The following is a 21,970-nucleotide window of genomic DNA, read 5'->3' as shown; positions in this document are numbered from 1 at the left end:
CTCTTTTTCCGAAAGATACTGTGGGCGCACTTTTAATGCTAATGGCTTGCCAGAAATTCTCGCGTAAATTAGTAGGCAACACCCCCAGCGTTTGTGACCTTGCGGGTTCGCGGTTGCAATAATTTGGGACTTTCGTCTTCTGCAGCTCAGCTTGCTGGTTTCTTATCCCTGTTTGGCTGAAATAACAGCCACGTGTGGTTCATGCAGCTGCGTACTTTGATTAATTAATGCTCAAAAGGTTTTATAGGTTACCATCGCCCTCACCTTACTAAAGAAGTGAATAGCAACTCATAAGCTGAATTTAGGGATACTCTCTAATGTTTGACCTAAAACATTTCAATTAGGCCTAATAAAAACCAGAGTTGTTAACTCGAGTAGGTGAGACTTGGACTAGTGTTGGACTCGAATCGTTATTATTCTGACTTTACTTTTACCCAAATGGCTTGTGACTTCACCAGCTCAAGCCCTGTCAGACAGATGTGCTTCAAGACAGACCCCCTTTCCTGCATTTCTGTCTGCTTGATGTGGATACTGATTTAAATTGAAAACAAACAAAAAACCACGAAAGTATGTCCACTCCATATGTAAAAACCCTGTTTTGCTTGAGTACAGTGGCAAACCAAAATGCATTTCCATCTAACAAGGAAACGTATACGATGGACACCACTGTCGTGACCTTGACTGTTCAACGAGTGTCGTAACGGCCAGATAGTCTCTTCTCAAGGGAGAGACTATACAGATTGAAACAAGCTACACATGAAGCGAGTCCTGAGTCTGTTTGAAAGACCATCTCTCATTTAATGATAAAAGTAGAGTAGGAAAAAAAGTAACATAGATATACATGAAAGTATTTAACAGACAACTCATCTCTGTTACCAAACCAAGCAGCACTAAAAACCCAACATTTGTTTTACTACTTGTCACCAGAAACAAAGAGCAAAACTATATACGAAAGGTCTAACAACTCAAAACACCTGCATATGACAAAGGTTTGTGTCTTTGAATAAATCCAAGATGTTACAAAGAAGGGAGTTTTTGTACAAAATATCTGCGCGTGTGCGCTTTTTTGTCAAGCGTAAGTGGTACTCACAGTGCAACTAACTACTTTGTTGCGAGGACGGCTTTACATGGCATTGACAATAACGAAATTATCGAAAAGAAAATGCTATACTGCATCTGAATCATCCCACAGGACCAAGCAACGGTCTCAGCGGTTTTGAAATTACATTGGTTGCTATCATGCCTTTTGAAGAATGTCTGTTCCGTGAACTCTGTTTAATAGAGTTCTAGTTAAAGGGGGCCAACGTTGATAGCCAGGGTCATCTTACCATGGACACGCTACTCGAAGCTCTTTTCAGTCGCCTCAACTTTCTCAAGCCTCGATAATATTTGGACTTTACGTTTCTGTGTTTTTCATCTCCTGTGCTCTGCTCCATTGCACGATCTCAATCCAGCTTTGGTATTGTTAAGACCAAATATCGCTCAGTGTTTGAGGAACAGAATAATTAAACAACACAAATTCCTCCCTATATCGATAAACAATTTTTGGTACAAGTTCTGGAGAAATCTGGGAGTAATATTGCTTAAGCACATCTTTAGCACATCATTAAGCACATCTCCTGTGCTCTGCTCCATTGCACGATCTCAATCCAGCTTTGGTATTGTTAAGACCAAATATCGCTCAGTGTTTGAGGAACAGAATAATTAAACAACACAAATTCCTCCCTATATCGATAAACAATTTTTGGTACAAGTTCTGGAGAAATCTGGGAGTAATATTGCTTAAGCACATCTTTAGTGGAGCTGAACTTATGATGAGTTTCTGTGGAAGGATAAGTTTCCAACTTATCAATGCCAAGCATCTTAAAAATGTATCTGGCATCTTCGGTGGCAGTCTCTAATTTCCCTATGTAGTCATAATGCATCTCACAAGGGTGATACCAGTCGAACAGCGGTCTCCAGTGGTAATCTCCTTCACGATTGTCTGGGTCCCTAACCAGCCATTTGACAAACTCTTCAAAAGTCGGTTTACCGCTATTTATTTGTCTCCGGGTGGCGCCCTGCCGGAAGGCCTGAATGATCTTGGATCCAATGGGTTTGTAATACGGGAAGTGACGCAGTTCTACATACTTGTCCCTGTATGCGGATAAAAGCCTAGCAAATGGCTCTCGGACAAATAGAATCTTCGTGTAATTTTCCAGCTCCACGAGGAAGGTTTCATTGTCGTATTCTCGTATTGGATAATCACCCATCTTCTGCTTCTTCTTGAACGCAGGAGATCCTTTATCATACAAGGATCTGATCACCTTACGCCAACTGAATGACCCAACTTTTAACACCCTGCATATGATAAACTTGAAATCGTCATTGGCGTAGGCGTGTTCGTAAAACTTCTTCCAAGACAATATTTTTTCCCTGTCCCTTCTGAAGTCTACTTGTTCGGTTATATTGTAAGTGTCTGCACATCTACTTCGAATCAAGTCATGGCGTACTTTCTGCACGTTGGCCATTCGCTGAAGAAATTCAGCCTCGTCTTCTTGTTTCATTTCTGGCATCCCCTGTAGGCATTATTGAAACAAGAAGAAAAAAAGTGAGTTTTTTCTTTATAATGGAACTAGTTAGCTCAAAAGACTAATTGCGTAACATCCTGTAGTTGGCTTTAAATCAGCATGCGCCTTGTGCAGAATGTGCCAAATGCTGAATGATTTCAAATACATTCGATGAAAAGTGTACTTTTAATAGATAAACACATGACAGATAATAGTCTACGAGGCCTTTAAATTCTAGGTTAGTGAAAGTCTTTCTGAACTGTTTGTTATTTTTTGATGGTCAGAAAAGTACGTGATATTGCCCACAATACTGAATGCGTTTCAGAGTTAAAAGTGGTTTATTAGATTCCTGGATTAGAGCCGAGTGACAAGGCAAGGACTAAACGCGACTTTTTAAAGAACGTAACCCCCCCCCAAAAAAAATACAGGTAGACGTCAGTAGTAGGCCTACTACCATCAAACATACCTGAATAGTTGCCCTATCATCGCTGAGTGTAGCGTTGAAACTCTGCGAAGCATTGTTATCACTGGAGGTGTTGCTCCCTAACACAGGTTGTCTTGTGTCTAGAGGTCCCACAACCTCGTGCCCACTACTGACTGCGTCCTTTGAGAACACCTTCTTCAACAGAGTGTCTGTAAAACACAATGCGATGGTTTGTTTTTAATGTAGGTGTTGACCTACATATTCGAGACGACAACGAGTTCACATAAAACAGATGCAATTCTTTTTTACAATTTATACCTAAAAGCTTTTGGTCCTGAGATGAACAAACTAATTTACTTTACAACACAGCAAAATTAAATTTTTAACGCAAGGTGTCAAATTAGACTGGTTGTTTGAATTTGGGATCCTAAAAACAGATGTCAAAAGGGGATCTATCTCCTTTTCAGTATATTATAAAAACTGTGTACATGAACTGCATGAACCCTTTAAATTGCCTCGAGGAGGACTGTTGGGGGGCACAAACCACAAAGTAGAGGTTAGTGTTGCCGACTTTCAAACTTTGTCGAGTAAATCACTTTCAGTACGTTGCACATGCAAACTCTCCGCAGCCACGTCCGTGTTCCATTCCGCACGTGTGGTAAAGAAAATCGGCTGGTGTTTCACCTCACGCCCCGCATTCTCAATCAAGTGTGTTGCTCCACGGGGAATTACATGGAAACTAAGAAACAGTGGCACATGTAGCGGGGGCGGGGGGCGGGGGGCGGGGCGGAAGGCAGGTTTAGGGTCAAAGCGCCAAACTTCCGAAACGTTACTACATGCATGTACATGTACTACCTTTCCCGGGGGAAATTTTTTTAGGGACGAAAAAAATGTGGACCTCTGTTTTTAGAAATAAATCCCACTCCCTCCCACGACTCAAAACCTGAACCAAACGCCAATAGATAATAAAACCATCAGTAAAAGTGTTTATTTTGTGGGGGTCATGTCAGGTCCGTGATTACAATATTTTGGACAATTTACACACTTTCCTAAATGAAGATGAGTTGACTTTCATTGTGTGAAGTTGAGGTTTAAACATCTGCCAATTAATGGCATAGACAGCCACACGAAGAATGCTTCCCATCAAAACCAGCTGTCAACTACGGTACATTATGATCTTGCTGATCGAGCCAAATTTTAAATAGGTTATCATAAAAGAATTATACATTTGTCCAAGGCAGCACAAAAAAGCCGTGTCGGCCAGTCTGAAACAATTTAACGCAAATATAATATTTTTCCACTTATAAGGGGGGGGGTTGTTTTTCCTCTTTCGTAGAGAGCAAAACTCTTTTAAGCTCAACAAATTGTTTGTTTGGATGTGTTAAGATTGTACAGATCATGGCATTTCCACAACAGTCGTGGGATAAATGGCGGTTCGTACTCAGGCAGGATTTCAGGCCAAGCTCACACAATAATCAACCAGTCATATGCACCTGTCCTGGGTCCCATCACCATTGTACATGTACATGAATATCTCATTTTCCCAGGCAATGGCATCATAGTGTGCACATCGTATTCTGGGGAAGTAATAGCAATATTCACTTGTGTGGTGTTTGTATTACACGCAGGAATACTCTTGGTAGCTATGGTCTCAGCGGTCGAACTATGGACTGCAGATTACATTAAGGTGTATGTGTGTGTGAAGTTTTTGAAATCTAACTGGTTCATTTGAGGCGCTATTTCATTTGAGCGATGTTAAAAGTGCATGTAGACTACTTGAGTAGAGAGGAACATTTTGTCTTTACAACTTTTAAAAACTTGCACGTGACAAATAAAAACAATAAATACATTGGAATACACTCATTGAAATAAATGAAATCGGAGCAAACGTTTAACACGCAGTTCAGTCGACCTGTCGAACGTATATAATTCAACGTATCGTTAACAGGATATCTTAAATTTATCAATGTTGAAATGCCTAATAAAACAAACGTCAAGTTGCCCATCGTACAGGCAATGGGTGCGAGTTGAGCGCCTGTGGGATTTCAAATGATTTATTGACAGCCAAAGGGGGTCAGGGTTACTTGGAAAGTGTTCTCAGTCACGGAACAAGTCAATTCCAGTCTTAATCCCAACCCCTTGTATGCTTGTTAGAATTCCAGATTGGGCCTTTGGATTTCTTGTAGAAATCGTGCCGACAGATGTAGCAATCGGAATAACAGTCTAGATCAAAGGTCAAGACTCCAGAGTCGTGACGTGTGTCAAGTGAAAAAAGAAGTGCTTCAGGACATTTTTGGGGCTATAGCGAAAGATTATTTGGGTAGAGGTACATGCAGCATTTACCCGCACGTTTCTTTTTTTCTCAGTGTTTCTGCTCCAGATTTCAGAGTAGAAGCCATTTTGCTTATATGCTCAACTTTCAGTAATCATCTTTCATGCAACTGTGATGTGCTTTATGTCATACGTCGGATCAGTATAATTGAAAGCCATTATTTTCTAATCGATCACTGCAACAGGTCCGTCGCCGGGGGGGGGCTTGCTGGGACGGCCATCGGGTGAGCTGGCTCCCTCATCGGCAAACCATAGGCCTAAGCATCAAATTATCTTAGTTCTTCTGATGTGCCTCCAGCTGGAGCTGTGCACGATGCAACCCTCGTAAACAACCACTTTGGAAACAAAATGGCCTGAACAAAATGGCCCTATTATAGGCCATCATACACAATCCGTATGCATGGCACAAGGCTCTATCCCCTACACTGAGCTCCGACCCATACTTCCCACTAAAGGCAACAATGGTGACTCCAGGGGCAATTACTATTTTCATTACTAACCAACACTGTCAAACTGAAGCAATCCCTAGTTTCTTTTTCCAATTGGACTTGAATATCTCGGCAATATACAATTTAGGAATTCTTTAGTGCTGACCTGTTGATCTGTACAATTATGTATTTTTCGCCAAACCCATACCTTACCATCATGCAGCTGGAAAATACATCAGATATCAGCAGAGACTTAATTATGAACAAAGTCACGCACCGGCTGTTCCCGTAATAACATTCCTGTGTATGCATGTGGTATATTATTACACACACAGAAAAAAATACACAGGCTGTGTAGAATTTCACACCGCTGCAATGTGCCATTCGAACCTTCTGATAATTAGCTAAATTTTTACAAAACAGACGTTGGGTAAGTTTTTTCTTAAAAGTTTGGTAAAATTTTACTTTGAAAAAGGGTACGTAAATCTACCTTATTACTCGGTAAAAGTGATTAATCTGCTTTTAAAAGTACAAAGATTGTAGGTAGAATAATTGAGGGTATACCTGGTGTTTTTGGTTTTTTCAAAATTACACCAAATCAGTTTCTCAGACACTAAGTAACTCAACACATGAACAGTGTTCTATAGTCAATGAATGTTGCTATTTATAAGTGCAAGTGATAACAATCAACTATTTCCTGGAATCAAGCATACTTAAAACAATTTTTTCCACAATATGTTTCCACTGTTGGTTTATGAAAACAGTACACTCAAACACAAAAATAGGCTTAGGAGAAATAATATTTTCAAAGGACTGTCATCAAACTGGCATGCAGAACTCTCTTTCATTATACTGATGCATGCAGAAAGTTCAGTGGTTTCTGTTTTCTAAAATAATAAATTAACATCCAAAACAGTAATGATAAGCACACAAAGCAGTCATATATACATTTCTCACTGGTCTTTGGTATATTAAGCCTTATCCCAAAGCAATGTGCGGAAAAAGTCACAATTTATTAGTTTTAGGCAATAACAAAATCAGAAAGTCAGTGTTAAGTTGAAATGGTCTTAATAGTTTTGATAAAGAATGTTATTTCGAAACTCTTATTTGCACTTTGAATTTTCCCTTTTTATTTCTAGTCTTAGACAGACATTAAGTGAGTCTGCGGAATTTTCTAGAAAATGTGAAAATATGGTGGTTTAGGTCTGTTAAAAAATTATTTAAAAAGGGATACCACTTACGACTAAAAATTAGTATTTGTGAAGCAATCCCCACAAACCAGGATATACATGTAGCTTCACAAAACACCACATTTCTTGTATGACATGCCAAAAGACAACATTCTTGATTAAACCAATTTTATATGATCTTTAATTTGACTTTCTGATGTTCGTTCTCTGCTGGCAATACAACAACATTCAAAGCAAACACTTTGAAGAACTTGCTTGAAAGACAAAGTTCACATGAAAACGATTAAGCCTGCATTTGATAAACGACGTGGAGTTCCAACGTTTGTTCAAACTAAATTGATGACTATTATAGTTGATCTCTAGAAGGAAATGCGCAAAAGTGGTTTGAGACTCAGAATGCAAGGCCGGGGTTCGGGCTAAACTTATGCTCACTTCAATCCAATCGACCAACGTTTATGTTTCAATATATTTTACAGCAAAAAAAATTACAAATTCCTTTTCCGAAAAGAAGTGGAAAATTCGGTTCTCTACTTTAAGGGCCTTTAATTTCTGTTTGTACATGCAAGTCCCCAAACCCCCAAACCACGGTTAGACCAGTTAAGTTTAATGACCAATGTGCTCAGAAGACGAAGAATCATTCAAATGATGCCTAATTCGTAAGTATCCGGACACAGTTTGTTTCTGTAAGATGAAACTTGAAATTTATTATTGTGGTAACATTCACGTGCACTTCTGAGAAAATTTAAAAAAAATCAAATTCTTGTGAAAGCCATTTCTGTTCGTATATGTTTGTTTGCAGTAATGGACTTCAGTGGGCCATCACAGCAGGTCTGTAGTTCGTGAGAGGTCAGAGTAGCATGGAGTGAAGGTGGAGCGTACATCATGTACGTGAAGGCAACAGGAGTCCACGGCACTAAATAATATACAAGACTGCAGGCCAAGTCATCACGGAAAGGGCAAATTTCGTGCCGAGTTGCACACGGTGTTCTCTAATGAGTAAAAAGTACAAGGTTTTGGTCTAACCAAAGTGCTGGGTTTGTAGCTCTTTGGTATGACCACCGGCTGAGGCTTGCACAATAGGCCCTAAGTGGTTGTTATGGCATTACATGTACAGTGCATGTACTGTACATAATGCAGACTTATCATTATAGTAATAGGGAAGTCTGCTTGAACTTGTGAACAAAAATGTGCATTTTATGTCAGCCTAGGTGTTGTGGTCGAGATCATCACAAGTCCAGCACAAGTTATTTAATCTTAATCCAAGCCACAGACTATTCAAACGACTGCTACAGAAGTCGTTTGTCATTGTTAAGCCTGTTATGTATTGTAGGGGTCATCCGTTCGAATACTTCACATTTGGTGAAATAACAGTGTACATAAGCCTTCAATAATGCGCAATTTTTATATTTGCATCAAGTTTAAAATGTACAAAAATGAAAAAAAGATTGAAATAATTAGGATACAAGCACAGGATACAAAGTTGCATTTACAAGGACTGCATTGGCCCCTCAGGTCGTTATCCCAACAAAACAACAGATCTTGGGTCCTGCATTTATTATCATTTATTCAATTACTCCAACTCAACGCGGTGGTTTAAAAGAAATCTAATTTTTTTTATCCATAAAATTCCATGGATCGCGATCGAGTGGTATAAAGCTATTTGCACATGTTTATCGCTTAAATTAGACACAAGTACATACATGTACCCCGGTACATCTTTTTAGAGCTGAGCAAAGCGTACAAAAAGTATGCAAACCACGTTCACATCACATCTAAGGAAAGGGGCTTTTTGTTCAGTGGAAAAAAATGTCTGATCATGAGAGGACTAAATTCTAGTGAGTAGTTCTCCTTAGTTTTTCATGCAACACGCTCCCTTAATTCAAACGGCCAATCAAAGTGTACATTGTAGCCTACATGTGCTCGCCAGGCAGCTCCAAGTGTTTCGACATGTAATTTTCATCTACAAAGTCACATACATGTAACTGGTACATCTCTCACTAATTAATTAAGCCCTACCTGTTTTACTGACGACGAATCCCTGTCCAAACACAACAAAGCCAGTATAAAGGACTGCTATCAAAATCAAAAAGGCCAGAATAATTCGCTTCTTTGTTGCTCTGACAATTCTTCGTGCAGACATGTTGAACACTTATCGTGTTGCAAGTCACCTGCTGCTGCGTGCACAATCGTCGGTGGGGAAGCAGCAAGATTGACGGCTGTCTGCAATAATTAAACAAACGATAAAATATCTTTTTGCTTGCATCCTACAAAACAGTCATAGTACAGAAATGTGCGAGGAGAGAGAAACGTTCAACCCCAAATGAAATCTATGAGGCCTAATAACTGACGATTGGTCCCTTGCTCTATGGTCTTACAGCCATTCACTGCCTTGCTAGCTCTGGGCCGGGTGGTTAAAGCGAAAAACGTAAACGTGTGCATGTACATGTATATTCTGCGCAACAGCAATGCGAGTGACATCCAACCACGCGTTACAGGTTGTATTAAAAGGATTACCCATCCATGTTTATGTTTGGCGTGATGAGAGAAATTACACAAGATACGTGTACAAATGTTGTGCCCGGTTATAACAGCATCAAGAATGACCCGACCCTACCCTCTCAGAACTTTTATATTTCTTAACAGAACCAAGGATCTGTCATGATAGAAAAAAAAAGGTATATTCCCTCCCGTTTCTATCCTCCGCGAATGTTCCGTCCCAATACTAATTGATAGAGATTTTTATTTCTCTTGTGTTCTTTCTATGATTATGATATGCGGAACTAATAATGACCAGATTTTTGCATTGTAAAATTGTGAATGATGACCAAGCTGAAAAAAACTTAGCAACCAATAGCAACCTGTTTTTACCTTCAAGGTGTTATCCTAAATGAAGCACCTGCCTTTGTATGACTATGCTAAACCATGATTGAATTGCAAGTTGTGCCACTTCCAATACACGTGCTGTATGACAAATTGCTCCCCTGCGGTACAGCTTAGGGCGTCCGTAGTTAATAATGCGGTTCTCATTTTTTGACCTTAAGGAAGGGTCGGCAGGAGAAAAACAGGGTTTAAAAACCATTTACCTGTCCGCAGACATTCTGAAGATTTTTCTTGTTTCTTATAGTAGCAATTTTCAGACAAGGTAAGCAGCACGAGGTGGTTTCTCCCTCGATCGAAGCTACAATAAGGGTCAGTCGGAAATTAACGGACGCCCTCACATAAGATGACAAGCCCTCCCGTGGGTTTGACACGAACACATAACTCTTTTTTTTTCAATCTGAAATATGGTCCCAAATCAGCATTTCGGTCTGATTAATTTCATCGTCGACGAACAATCTAAGGTAACAGTAAGGTATTCACTCAGACAAGTTCAAAGTGTAAAGGAACAAGCAGTTTCAAGATTGCGTATAAATGTTGGTAGGAAATACTTCTCAAAAGTCAGAGTGAATCTGACAACGCATAGGCCTATAATGTTTAAATGAACGATGCATCATTTTCGCGAGAAGCATTTTGCGCATTGTTAACCCGCCAGTTCGCCGATCGCACGAAGTTTAAAAACTACAAATTATTGGAAATCCGATTATCCAAAACATGTTTACTTCGAGAGCATAAGAGCCATATGCCGTAATTTAACCGAATTTTGCACAAAGTTGAATTAATAACTGAAGATACTCGACATACATGTAATTATTTTTCTCCCAAACAGTCCATTTCCAGTGTTTATGATCACAAAACGATGATCAAAACAAACAGTTCATCTTGCTTGTGGTAATAAACATTAAAGTACATGTATAACTCATTTTATGATACACATAAAGTCTTGAAAGAACAATCCGATTGTTGGATCCTTGTGGCTGGTATTTCACAATACTGCAATAGCGCAATATACATGTAGGTATTCCTTTTCTTATTTCCTATTTCAATCAAATGAGAATGTACACACCCTTCAGTTTTGCCACAAGTACAACGTACATGACTGTTAGAAAGTGGGCATTGTCCGGTTAAGGCTTTTGTCCGCTATTGACTTCTGTCATGGCTATGCAGGTGGCACTCGCATGAGCATTGATTAAACATGCTTCATTCTTAATATTGCAGCATCGTAAACCCACCAAAATCCATTTAAATTTTAAGCCTACACATACGATACGCTAGTACACAATAGTGCACCCTGGCCCCTTCAAAACTCGTACATGTACAATCATGGAGTTTCTTTCTGCACGGTGCAATCATGAAATGGCAGAATTAGCCTCGACATTAAGTTTAACTCACCAGTGTTTGCTGATACATGGACAATGATGGCAGAACTACAGTCACCTTGCTTCCAATGATCCCATCAGTTTCAAATCTAACTCATCAGAAACGTCCTTTCTGCAACATACAGTCCGATTGATACATGTATCTACATCACTCATTGGTTATCTTCCAAGTTTATTTCATACACCGCAACGGACTGTTTCATGGACCCGAAGATATGCACACTCAACAGCGAATCTTTCCTTGAAGATACACAAAGAAAAACGACAATCACTGGAGACATCATGGCCCGCTGTGCATGTGCATGAGGAGGGGCAGATATTCGATGCATTGTAATTCTTCATTCAAGCAAGTCCAAGCATTACGGAATGTCCTTAGTAGAACAATTGTGCTATTGTACACACAGAGTATATATTCCCCAGCACAAGATGCGGTTAGTGCACCAATGACGCCCGGATTCGAGTCCCGGCTTGGCCCAGGCTTATAGTGCATTTGGTTTCCAGTCCATACTCGCTCTCGCAGGTTTTCTCCGGGTACTCCGGTTTCCTCCTGCCTCTAAAACTGGCCCTTATTCCTAACTCTGTAATGTGATGCTGACAAATAAAGTGTATGGATAAACGTACAGTTATTGGCGGAAATAGCCCGAGTTGCTGAAAGCGCCATGAAAACAAAACAACAACGACGGTCCGCAGGCGAAGACATTTCGATTGCACAGCTCTATTATTGGACGGGCCACCATAATTATGCACCATCACTTAGCTAAGGCGCACGGTTTGGTCATCTGGGGTCAACAGGTGGGTTGGTGGTCATTTCGTTTAGTGGGTAAATCAATTGTGTCAATCAACTCATACATGTAGTTATATATTTTGCGGTTTTTGTAAGAAATGCATGCATGTGGGAAGCTTAGGTCAATTAATAGGTGCACAGTTTTATCATTCAGTAATAAAGAAATATTCCGAGACAAAATAAATAATTATTCTTGGAAATAAGAATGTTTATAAGTTCTTCTTTCCTGTAGATCCATTGCGTTTCATAATTCCATAATCATAATGCAAACAACATATTCCATGGATGAACAAACAAAAACAATTAAGGACATATTACCGAGGCAATAACGAGTACAGCACAGGACTGGAATAATTATTATTCAACCCGCCAATAATTAATATTCTAACCCGACCACTAATAATATATCAACCAAGTTTCATATAAATTTATAAACATTTTGTTTTTTACAATTCCTTCGAGCTGACAGTGAATCGTGCAAAATATTACTGCATTCCAGGCCACTACGTTTTTACAACAGGAGAGCGTTGATGGACTTTAATGGACCCATTACCGTTCTGCAAGCGTTTCGTGGAATTTTGATTTCACATACAGTCAAACTCCGAAGTGTATTTTTCAAATAGGATTAATATAGTTTAATTGGTAACCAAAAATTCTTGGGAAAAAGGCGATCGTTTATACCTCGACGATAACATTCTAGCTCATCTATAAATAGACTTATTTAAAGAGGGCTGATTGTACGTTTTTGCGTTGTTTTGGTGTAAAATGATTTTTTTCTTTTCTGACATCTTTCAGCGTCAAGTATTTACCTTTTTAATCGATTTTATAATTCAATCACGTATTAAGTGTAATCAATGTACATGTACATTCTGCCCTTAGGCTGCAAAACGTTGAATTGGTAAATCAGATTACAAGAAATAAAACATAAATTCATTGTATTGCAAGATAAACGCATACAGTAACAGCTTAATTATAGCCATATACGATTTAGATTTGGAGTTTGACAAAATCGGGACGCTTAATGCGCGACGCTGACAGAGTACTTCCACCTGAGTTTCTGAGTAGTTCTATAACAAGTAGGCCTATTGGCTAGTCTTACATTAACACAACATAATAAGCATATTCAAAGTTTTGGGTAGCCAGGGAAAGTGTTTTGTTTCCGTTTTCTTGCATTTGTTGATGTCTGCATAATGGCTTATATCAACTATAAATTTGTACACGGACAAAACCATCTACATGTATCTGCATTTGTGGGTGGTTGCGTAACTTCACCCTTATGGTACATGTGTAGTAAGCCGGTAGGAAAACATTTACACGTATTTGGCTTCAAAATTACCTTATACACCTCGGATCTGATCACCTTCGGATAATTCTATAAATGAATCGACTGCAAAACTCTTCGTGAATCCATCCAACCCACCCTCCATATCTGGATTTACATGGAGCATGATCTGTATTGATTACAAATGATTTGCATGACGTTCACGTTGACAAGGTAGCAACTTTAATAGCAGAACGAAAAACCACGTCATAATCTTCATTTTCTCAACCATGTCTATCCATTGAGTTCAACTGCATTCACCCCCCTCATGTTGTACATACATGTTGCGATACAGACAACAAAATATGAAGACATCACTAGGCTTCCCATCACGATATTATGAAGCTTGTGACCTCTGACCTGAGCTGCATCATTTTATAACTGTAGTCCAGATCCGTTTCCGTCAGTGGACGTAAGGAACATCATGTCATTACCAACAATATTTTTTATACATGTTCTCTTCCGTTTTTATTTTAATTTCTTTTACAAACTGTACATCATTTCCATGTAAAATAAATTAGACCTTTACGTAAAAAATAATGTGAAACATCATGGCGCTCCATTCGTGAATCATTAAATTCAAACATGACATAGACAAAAATGTAAACCCAAAAATACTAAAATTTATTTCCGAAAAATTTACTGAACGATAAAAGTATGGTTTATCTACTATAAATCAGTCCCATGAGAAACACACAAATAGAAATGACATAGCAAGATAAATATGTCTGTTTTTGAGTAGCTCAAACGGACACCCTGTGCAAGTTAGTTATTCTTATGTCAAAGGTGTATAGCTGGAAATCCTAACATCTCTCAAACACGTCGTCCTTTTACTGAATGAGATCTGGATGCATTACTGAATGCTGTGTAATATCGATCATTACCAGCCTTTTTTCTTACCTACATGTAGTAAAATGAGTTGGTTGAGAATCAATGCTTTAACTGTCTCCATTCTACATGTGACTTTGAATCATGATTTCATTCATTGCCTATTCTGCTTCTATACACAGAGTAAGCAGAGTAAAGTGGAATAACTTCCTCCAAAGTAAATAATAAATAGCCCCTCTTTGAATTTTCATTTTCTTCATGTCATTGGAGTGTTTTGACAACCAACTGAATTTCACTGGTAAAGTTGCAAACCTTGAGCTTTTTCAATATTACATTAGAATGCTTCAATTTGAGAAAATGACCCCAAATGTGACGGTATATAATAGGCTTCGACTGTGTCTCCAGAACAACATGTTTGTAGAATACATAAAGTGATCCAAAATACTGATCTGATAAGAAATTCCTGATTCCAACAAATGTTGCATCCTGAGAACAGGTTGCAAGAATTTCATATTTGAGATTGACAGTTTCAGCTGTTGAATAACCATGGCAATCACAACTTATTGTGCCAGATAAAGTCCTTCAAACTGTGCCATATGTTAGAATCATGATACAAATATGTCATGGAGTTTTGTAGTGATGGCTGCAGAACCTTTTGATGATTCTCAAACTGCCACATGACTATTGCCCAGATGAAAGCAGCAGCTATCGGAAAAGGGTCGCGTTTGGGTTCAGATATGACACCCTTCTTCACAGCAAGACGACCAAAGCCAAACAGGATCCGAGAGAGAACGTACATGTTTATCTGTAAGTTAGAAAAATAAAAAATACAATACTACTTTTAGCATCTGTTTTACCTTTGTCCAGAGTCATTTTCTACAACTATCAACTGGTAATGTCTGAGATTTTACTTTTTGAGCTCCGTTCTATTGCAAACGCTTTCCCTACAGACTAGGAAAGGGTGGGGAATTTAATCAGGAAGGTATTGCTGATTTGAATAACCACATACCTGACTGTTGACTTTATTATTGGTTCCAAAGATGAGATAACCACCGATGAATCCAGCTATTAGTGGATGGAGGTGATGCACTTTGCCCTCTGACCATCGCATAATGGCCAACATTGACTTGTACAGAAAAACATAAATTCCAAGGTTCTTGGAGTGTGTGTAGGTTGCTCTCAGGATAGACATGATTTGTTGACGAAAGCTTTAATGATAAGATCAATGATGTTTGGTTACATAAAAAAGACACCGTGCATTTTTCTCTAAATACCAGTATCTGCCTACTTGTACAGCAGAGCTCTCTTAGTGAAGAAATAAAATATCAGAGGTTTTCATATTAACCTAGATGTAATATTCTGACTGCTCTCCCATACTTGATCTTTTAAACATTTTTAATTATTAAATGAATCTTTTTTGATTCAATGTACAATGGTCTACTTCTTACTAAAGATGAAAATGATGACAAAAACATTGTCATTAGAAATTGTTCGACTGCTTTATTAGGGTTACATGTAGCATTTAATTATCAGTGCTCTCGAGTCCGTGAATGCTGTACATGTCAAATAACCTGGTAGACAGCCGACCCTGAAAAGTGAAGTTGGTTGAGATTTACAATGTTAAAATATTACCTTCCTGTTCCAAAAAGAAATGTCATCACCAATGCATGTGGAGCTCTGACTTTAGCACCATACCTAAAAATAGATGAAAACACATAAGAAAAAAATGCAATTAATGAAGGATTTTTACGGAAGTAAACTGATGAAACAATGTAAAATTATATCATTTCCTGTCTATAATAGGAGTTTTGTAAATTAATCAAAAGTACATTGTATATTGGCATCTATACTGTTCCCTCATTCCAAAAAGAAGGCACCAAATGTCATCAATCTGGGATGATTTTGTAGTTTGCATGTTGGTAACTAATATGAAAGGTTTAACAGCATAGGCCTACAATAGGTCAGGCAAAACATTCCCTACATGACTTTCCTTTGACGGCATGGAATGTCATGAATGTGTCACTCATTCTCTGTAACTCAATCAGACATGTCAGAGCCTTTTTTAAACATGATAAAACTAAATATGAGTGGAATACGATCTCTGAGTTGACATGGTGAGATTTTCGAGCCAGGCCAGGATAGCATCACACATGCATCCATGCATATGCTCCATCATGATGATGCCTACATGTAGTCATCATGGCAGGCAGCACCTGTCTAGTATGCAGCATGTAGTGATACACCAAACACGCCGACTTAGCCCAAGCAATCGAAACTCCTAGCTCGTAGCTTGTTAAGGGCGACTGGACCAGCTAACAACAGTGGGTACTTACACTGCTCCATTTCTCAGGCCTTTAATGAGTGCTAGAGCCTCTTGATACCTTCTTGTATTCAAAAACCTATTAATACACTCTAAGACTGCCAAAGCCGTAGGAGCTGCCATCTTGATTTGTACTTGTTGTCAGATAAATACAGCGCCCTCAGTCGCTCTGCCAGTCACTGCTTCGCTCGTCTAGTTGTGTAGCAACAAAAAACTCTCAGATGCACCGTGGATAATCGGCGGAGGGGGTCATGAGTTGACATCATTTCTCGCAAAATTATGTCTATTTGTTGCTTTCAAAACATTGACAGAGAAAAAGTATATAGTTTATGAAGTGTGCGAGCGTGACTCGGTTCATTCTTCAAAATCTATTTCACGCGAATCCGTCTTCAGGCTCTGAATTCAGTTCGTATAAAAATGATTTGCTTTCCTGAGATGACTGTAGAACACACCTGTGCTGTCATCATGGTGGAGGTTTTAGCTCGATTTCCGGCAGATGCCTGATCACTCCAGGGGTTTAGCCTCTAACAACAGCAAATCTACCTTTTTTTGTCTTGCTACCCAAGGTCCACTTATTTAAATTGCATAACCAAGAAAGGCAATTATCATTGAATAACACAAATCTTTGGCCCTTAAAAATAATAAAAATTGACAAAATTCGCAAAAGAAAACAAAGGTACGACAAACAAATTCACTGAATTGTTTTATTCTTACATGTGCGTTGAGACATACAGCTCATTAATAAGTAAACAAAAACACTTGTAAACTCCAAATAAATTCTATTTTGTATTGAAAGTTTCAAAGTGTGCGTATTCTATACTAACCTAACCGACGAATCACTTCACTTTGCATGTGAACACAATCATTTCTATCTTACAGAAAAATATACATGTAGCACAAGGCTGGTGCATGTTGGTTGTTTCTGGTGACATTGTGCTGCAACTAAACACTTCTCTTAATTACATCTGGAACTTCACGACATGCATGGTGTCAATCTACATGTATTCTTACGGAGAAACGTTATACAGAATACACGTACTTTAAAAGTTACACTTTTCACATCAACTACAACGAATTACAGAAAGTTGTTTCTTTTTTAAAATACAGTATGCGGTAAAATAGTAAAATAGACTTTAGCTAGACTACTGATACTTGGGTCTGTGATTCTTGATTTTTTTCTTCACTAGTCCTCCAAAACTCCAACGGTGGGGACATTTTGTTCCTACTCAGTTTACTCTAGGCAGCATGCTTAATAACATCAGTTCAACACAACTAAAATGAGAGGCCACCAGTATAAAAGAAATTATTCAAGAGGCAAAGTTCATTGCTGTGATATTAATACATATGCTGTATACTGGACAAACATCAACCTATATAAACCTTTTCAATACTAAATTCATAATTATGCATGCATGCGCACAAATGGTTTTGGTAGCAAGCAGTGGGAGCAGGCCATTGAAAACGTCTAAGAGTGCAACTTTCATAATTGTCTCTCAGGTTTTCTGCCTTGATCAAATCACACCCCTGTACATTTTCAACAGACCGCTCACACTGCTTGCTACCAAGGGCATTTGCGTGCATGCATGCATAATTATGAATTTAGTGAAAAGGTTTACATGTACAAAAACCAGTAAGTGATCCACTGATAATATTCAGATAACTCAATATTATGCAGACTCCATAAAGACTAATGAAAGCCATGTTTGATTCAATATTTCGTTCTTTATTCAGAACATCTTCAGGAAACATCATTCATTCATTCCTGAAGATGTTCTGAATAAAGAACGAAATATTGAATCAAACATGGCTTTCATTAGTCTTTATGGAGTCTGCATAATATTGAGTTACATGTACATGTATTAGCAATGAATGACTGACAGGATTTTGTGCATGCATGACATTTAAATGTTGACTCAATGAATGCATAGTGACATTGAGTCACATTGCATCATATTGCATTTAGTTTAAGGTCAAAGGTGTTTACTGCATGCTATCTACAGGTGTAGTCTCTTTCTGCTAAGAATAGCTGCCAAAGATCACAGAAAGAAGTGTCATAAATATATTGGCACCTGTATCACAACAACCAAACTATTCTCTGATTTCAGATATTCCTGCAACATGCTGCTTCTCTGAACACCACTTATTGCCAAAATATCAAAATTTCAAATCTCTTACTTTGTATGGCTTTAAAACCCCTGTAAAGTTAATGAACATGACATTGCAAAAGACCTTCAATCGAGCAACAAACTTGGAAACTCAGGTTCTCAAACTGACTGTAATCCTTCAGCAACTGATCATTGAATTACGTGGCATCCAGGGTGTTAATGAACAGTAAAAATTACAACCATCTCAATAGCAATGATGATAGCAATAATGACCAGAACAGCAATGCCAACGATCAGGCTGATGATTGACAACTTTCGAGCGGCTTTGGATGACAGCTGGGCTCCTTGAACATCACCCATCTGTGCAGCTCTACGAGACTAAAAAAGAGAAGTTCATCAGTTCAACATTAACTCTGTTGATTCAATTTAATAGTAACTGGACCAAAATATCTTGGAGAAAGTATTTGTAATGATCTAAATTCGGGCAATTCCAGTACATGTATTAGTTTCACTTCTCTCTGACAGGTACTTTTGATGTTGAGCAAATGAAAATGACCAGAAAATTACATTAAGCTTTCCAATAAGTGTTCATGTCCATGATAATGCGTAATGCAACAACATGGTAAAGGGAATAGTTATATGTACAAGTAGAAATGCTAACAAACATGTTGTGGTGCAATTTATACTGAGATTCCCGCGATTTCTGGGATTCTCGGTGTAATCATTCGTAAGATGCACCCTGGGATTCCCAGTGCAATCAATTGTAAGATGTACCCTGGGATTCCCGGTGCAATCAACTGTAAGATGCACGCTAGGATTTCCAGTGCAATCAACTGTAAGATGCACCCTGGGATTCCCAGTGCAATCATTCGTAAGATGCACCCTGGGATTCCCAGTGCAATCAATTGTAAGATGTACCCTGGGATTCCTGGTGCAATCAACTGTAAGATGCACGCTAGGATTTCCAGTGCAATCAATTGTAAGATGCACCCTTGGATTCCTGGTGCTATCAGTTGTAAGATGCACCCTTAGATTCCTGGTGCAATCAGTTGTAAGATGCACCCTTGAATTGCCGGCGCATGTGTGCTGTGGGTGTTTCATGTTCAATCAGATGATGATCAAAAGATGCATTTGAATGTCACAAACACGCTGTCAGGAAACATCATGAGATTGAAATGGTGCATTTTTCATAAATAAGATTTTACATAAAGTACAAATTTACATTGCAAAGCCAAATAAACACTGTAGAATAACAAATTAAAGTAAACTTCACTTATTCATGGAGGCATATGATCCCATAGGGTCAGCATCTGGTCCCAGAAAAAGCTTCTTCCCAAAAGTTTCAAGTTTCAAATGACATAAAGTCAAAGCCACTAGGCCACTGTGTACATGTATGATTTAGACTGGCTCTGCCAAACTTCTATGAGCTGTATGGATTATGTGTCTTTGTATCTAGTAGGAGCAGCACTGGCTACTTCACATAACTCTAAGAGCAATATAACAGTTACAGTTAATGCCCTAAAACAACCATAAAGCACGCATACATGTACAACATTGACACAAATGTTGAATGGTGCCCAGAAACTTGCCAATGCATATTTGAGCCACTAGAAGGACTTGGAACTTGGCCAAAAGCTTGTCCAACATGTTTGTCGGTCATGATACGGTTCATACAGGTGAACTTTGTGTGTTTATTGTTTAGTTTGTGCATCCCAAAACCTGGAAATGCTATGTCACAGATAAGACACGGTGGTGCGTCTTTAGAGGCCAAATGTTGACCCTTCTGTAAAAACTGGCCCACATACAAGGGGGTAGGAGGCTCTGTCTGACAACTAATAGATTAACGACCAACAAATCTACTGCTTATTCTACTCACATCCAAAGATTTGATGATAGCAATAATGCCAGTGGGCCAGAAGCAAAACACAGTGACAAGTATGGCCTGGATTAAGTAGTCATCAGGGGGATTGGTCAATGGTTGAGGCGTCTGTATGATGTACTGGACAGGTGGAACCGTCTGGCAATTAGATGTATGGGTAGAAATCAACAGAAAAAGATCAATAATATAAAGATTAATTTAAAATGTAAAGACAAACTTGAGAAATTTAAACCTGCTCCCTCCAGAACACCGTACCAGTGCTTTGCCAAAAGAGCTATCCAGTCCTGCATCAATTGGCAACTTTCCCATTTGCCAGTATCTTTGTTCAGGGACATAAGTCAAGAAAAAGATTTCAGAAAAAGGATACAAAATTATCCATGGAATACAGTTGATGAAATAAAGGAAACTTGTGTTATTACCGTATATGGGGGTGGAGCTTGGCTGGGAGGAGGATACATAATTTGCTGTGGTTGTGTCATGTGACCAGCTTCAGACCCAGATGCTTGATTGCATAGTTCGTGTTTCTCAAGCAAAGGTGCTGCATGGGTACTGCCTACAAAAACAGGTAAAATAAAGAATATTCTGAAGTACTTTTTACAGTACTACTACAGTTCCAATTATCATGGTACAGTCAGTGCGCTGCATCAGCCACTAACATCTTCAACAGAGCCACTAACACCTCAAACAGAGGAGTGACAATGAGGGATATAAATTGTCTAGTGAATCCATGTACATGTAGCTGTACTGTATACTTTCTTTGTTGGGAAATAATGAGTTCTGATGTACCGGTAAATATTCATACATACTAAATGTATTGTTGATGTACATGTATGCAATGCGTGTACATACATGTACCCTAATATGTCATGAGTTTTACTTTTTTGCTTCTAGTGCCTACAGGTAAAGACCCCCCCGTACTAGAGCCTACAGGTAAGTCACTCATACTTAGAAATAAATCATAGAAATTGAGAATGTCCATAGTCGAGCAACTACATGACTATCATGAGTCATAGTCATGATAGTCATGTAGTTGGTCGACTATGGACATTCTCAATTTCTATGATGTATTTCTAATGACACACCTACCCTCATTTGCTTTAACATAATCCCACTAAACTTACCTTGATTTTCCATGATTTCCCAAACTTTTTTTATTTAGTTGCACAAGTTGTAGGCCAAGTCCAGTCTGTACGTCGTGCATAGCTACATGACAAGGTGCAACTTGCTGCAGACCGCAGATCAATCATCATACAGGAAGTGGCTAGCCAGTATTTACTGTAGAAATACATGTTACGTCTAGTCGTAGCCAAGACTTTGGGTGCAGCCGTAAAGTACGATGACGTCCACGCGATGACGTCACGAGATGACACCCTCTTCTCATGCTTACCATCAAAACATTGAACCTCGTCCTTGTCGTTGGTGCGCGGTACGATCTTGCTACTGTGGCGGCGTGCAATCACCCCTCTGCCCACCGTAGCATGATCTTCCCCGGTTTGTTTGCGCTGCATCATCATTACAAAGATGCATAGTAATTGGTTGGCACATCGTGTTAACG

General features: G+C 38.8%; 3 protein-coding genes across 3 annotated transcripts; all 3 read right to left on the bottom strand.

Moving 5' to 3' along the window:
* Positions 1–773: 773 nt before the first annotated feature.
* LOC110990714 (carbohydrate sulfotransferase 11-like) lies at positions 774–11,872 on the bottom strand. The gene is made up of 4 exons (XM_022255805.2): positions 11,192–11,872; positions 8,939–9,142; positions 3,016–3,182; positions 774–2,558 (listed from the first exon to the last, which is right to left on the bottom strand). The coding sequence occupies exons 2-4, from the start codon at positions 9,060–9,062 to the stop codon at positions 1,665–1,667; spliced, it is 1,185 nt and encodes a 394-aa protein (XP_022111497.2). The 5' UTR covers positions 9,063–9,142; positions 11,192–11,872; the 3' UTR covers positions 774–1,664.
* A 277-nt stretch (positions 11,873–12,149) lies between these two features.
* pxmp4 (peroxisomal membrane protein 4) lies at positions 12,150–16,572 on the bottom strand. The gene is made up of 4 exons (XM_022255809.2): positions 16,445–16,572; positions 15,744–15,806; positions 15,121–15,319; positions 12,150–14,916 (listed from the first exon to the last, which is right to left on the bottom strand). The coding sequence occupies exons 1-4, from the start codon at positions 16,552–16,554 to the stop codon at positions 14,665–14,667; spliced, it is 624 nt and encodes a 207-aa protein (XP_022111501.1). The 5' UTR covers positions 16,555–16,572; the 3' UTR covers positions 12,150–14,664.
* A 549-nt stretch (positions 16,573–17,121) lies between these two features.
* LOC110990715 (uncharacterized) lies at positions 17,122–21,725 on the bottom strand. The gene is made up of 4 exons (XM_022255806.2): positions 21,537–21,725; positions 20,835–20,968; positions 20,413–20,553; positions 17,122–18,914 (listed from the first exon to the last, which is right to left on the bottom strand). Exons 1-4 carry the CDS (start codon positions 21,547–21,549, stop codon positions 18,753–18,755), a joined length of 450 nt encoding a protein of 149 aa, XP_022111498.1. The 5' UTR covers positions 21,550–21,725; the 3' UTR covers positions 17,122–18,752.
* Between the last annotated feature and the right edge of the window lie 245 nt (positions 21,726–21,970).

The sequence above is a fragment of the Acanthaster planci genome, linkage group LG21 (assembly GCF_054643075.1).
Source record: "Acanthaster planci isolate LZ-2023a linkage group LG21, COTS_SCS, whole genome shotgun sequence".
NCBI classification, from domain to species: Eukaryota; Metazoa; Echinodermata; class Asteroidea; order Valvatida; family Acanthasteridae; genus Acanthaster; species Acanthaster planci.
Note: the sequence above shows the minus strand (reverse complement) of the source record. Positions and strands in the feature narration are given on the sequence as shown.

Coding starts and splice junctions, on each gene's coding strand:
- LOC110990714 (XM_022255805.2), bottom strand. CDS start 9,062: ATGTCTGCACGAAGAATTGTCAGAGCAACAAAGAAGCGAATTATTCTG. Junction 3,183..8,938: donor ATTCGTCGTCAGTAAAACAG/GTAGGGCTTAAT, acceptor TGTGTTTTACAG/ACACTCTGTTGAAGAAGGTG. Junction 2,559..3,015: donor ATGATAGGGCAACTATTCAG/GTATGTTTGATG, acceptor TAATGCCTACAG/GGGATGCCAGAAATGAAACA.
- pxmp4 (XM_022255809.2), bottom strand. CDS start 16,554: ATGGCAGCTCCTACGGCTTTGGCAGTCTTAGAGTGTATTAATAGGTTT. Junction 15,807..16,444: donor GGCCTGAGAAATGGAGCAGT/GTAAGTACCCAC, acceptor ATCTATTTTTAG/GTATGGTGCTAAAGTCAGAG. Junction 15,320..15,743: donor TTTCTTTTTGGAACAGGAAG/GTAATATTTTAA, acceptor TTATCATTAAAG/CTTTCGTCAACAAATCATGT.
- LOC110990715 (XM_022255806.2), bottom strand. Junction 20,554..20,834: donor AAGCTCCACCCCCATATACG/GTAATAACACAA, acceptor TCTAATTGCCAG/ACGGTTCCACCTGTCCAGTA. Junction 18,915..20,412: donor CTATCATCAAATCTTTGGAT/GTGAGTAGAATA, acceptor TCTCTTTTTTAG/TCTCGTAGAGCTGCACAGAT.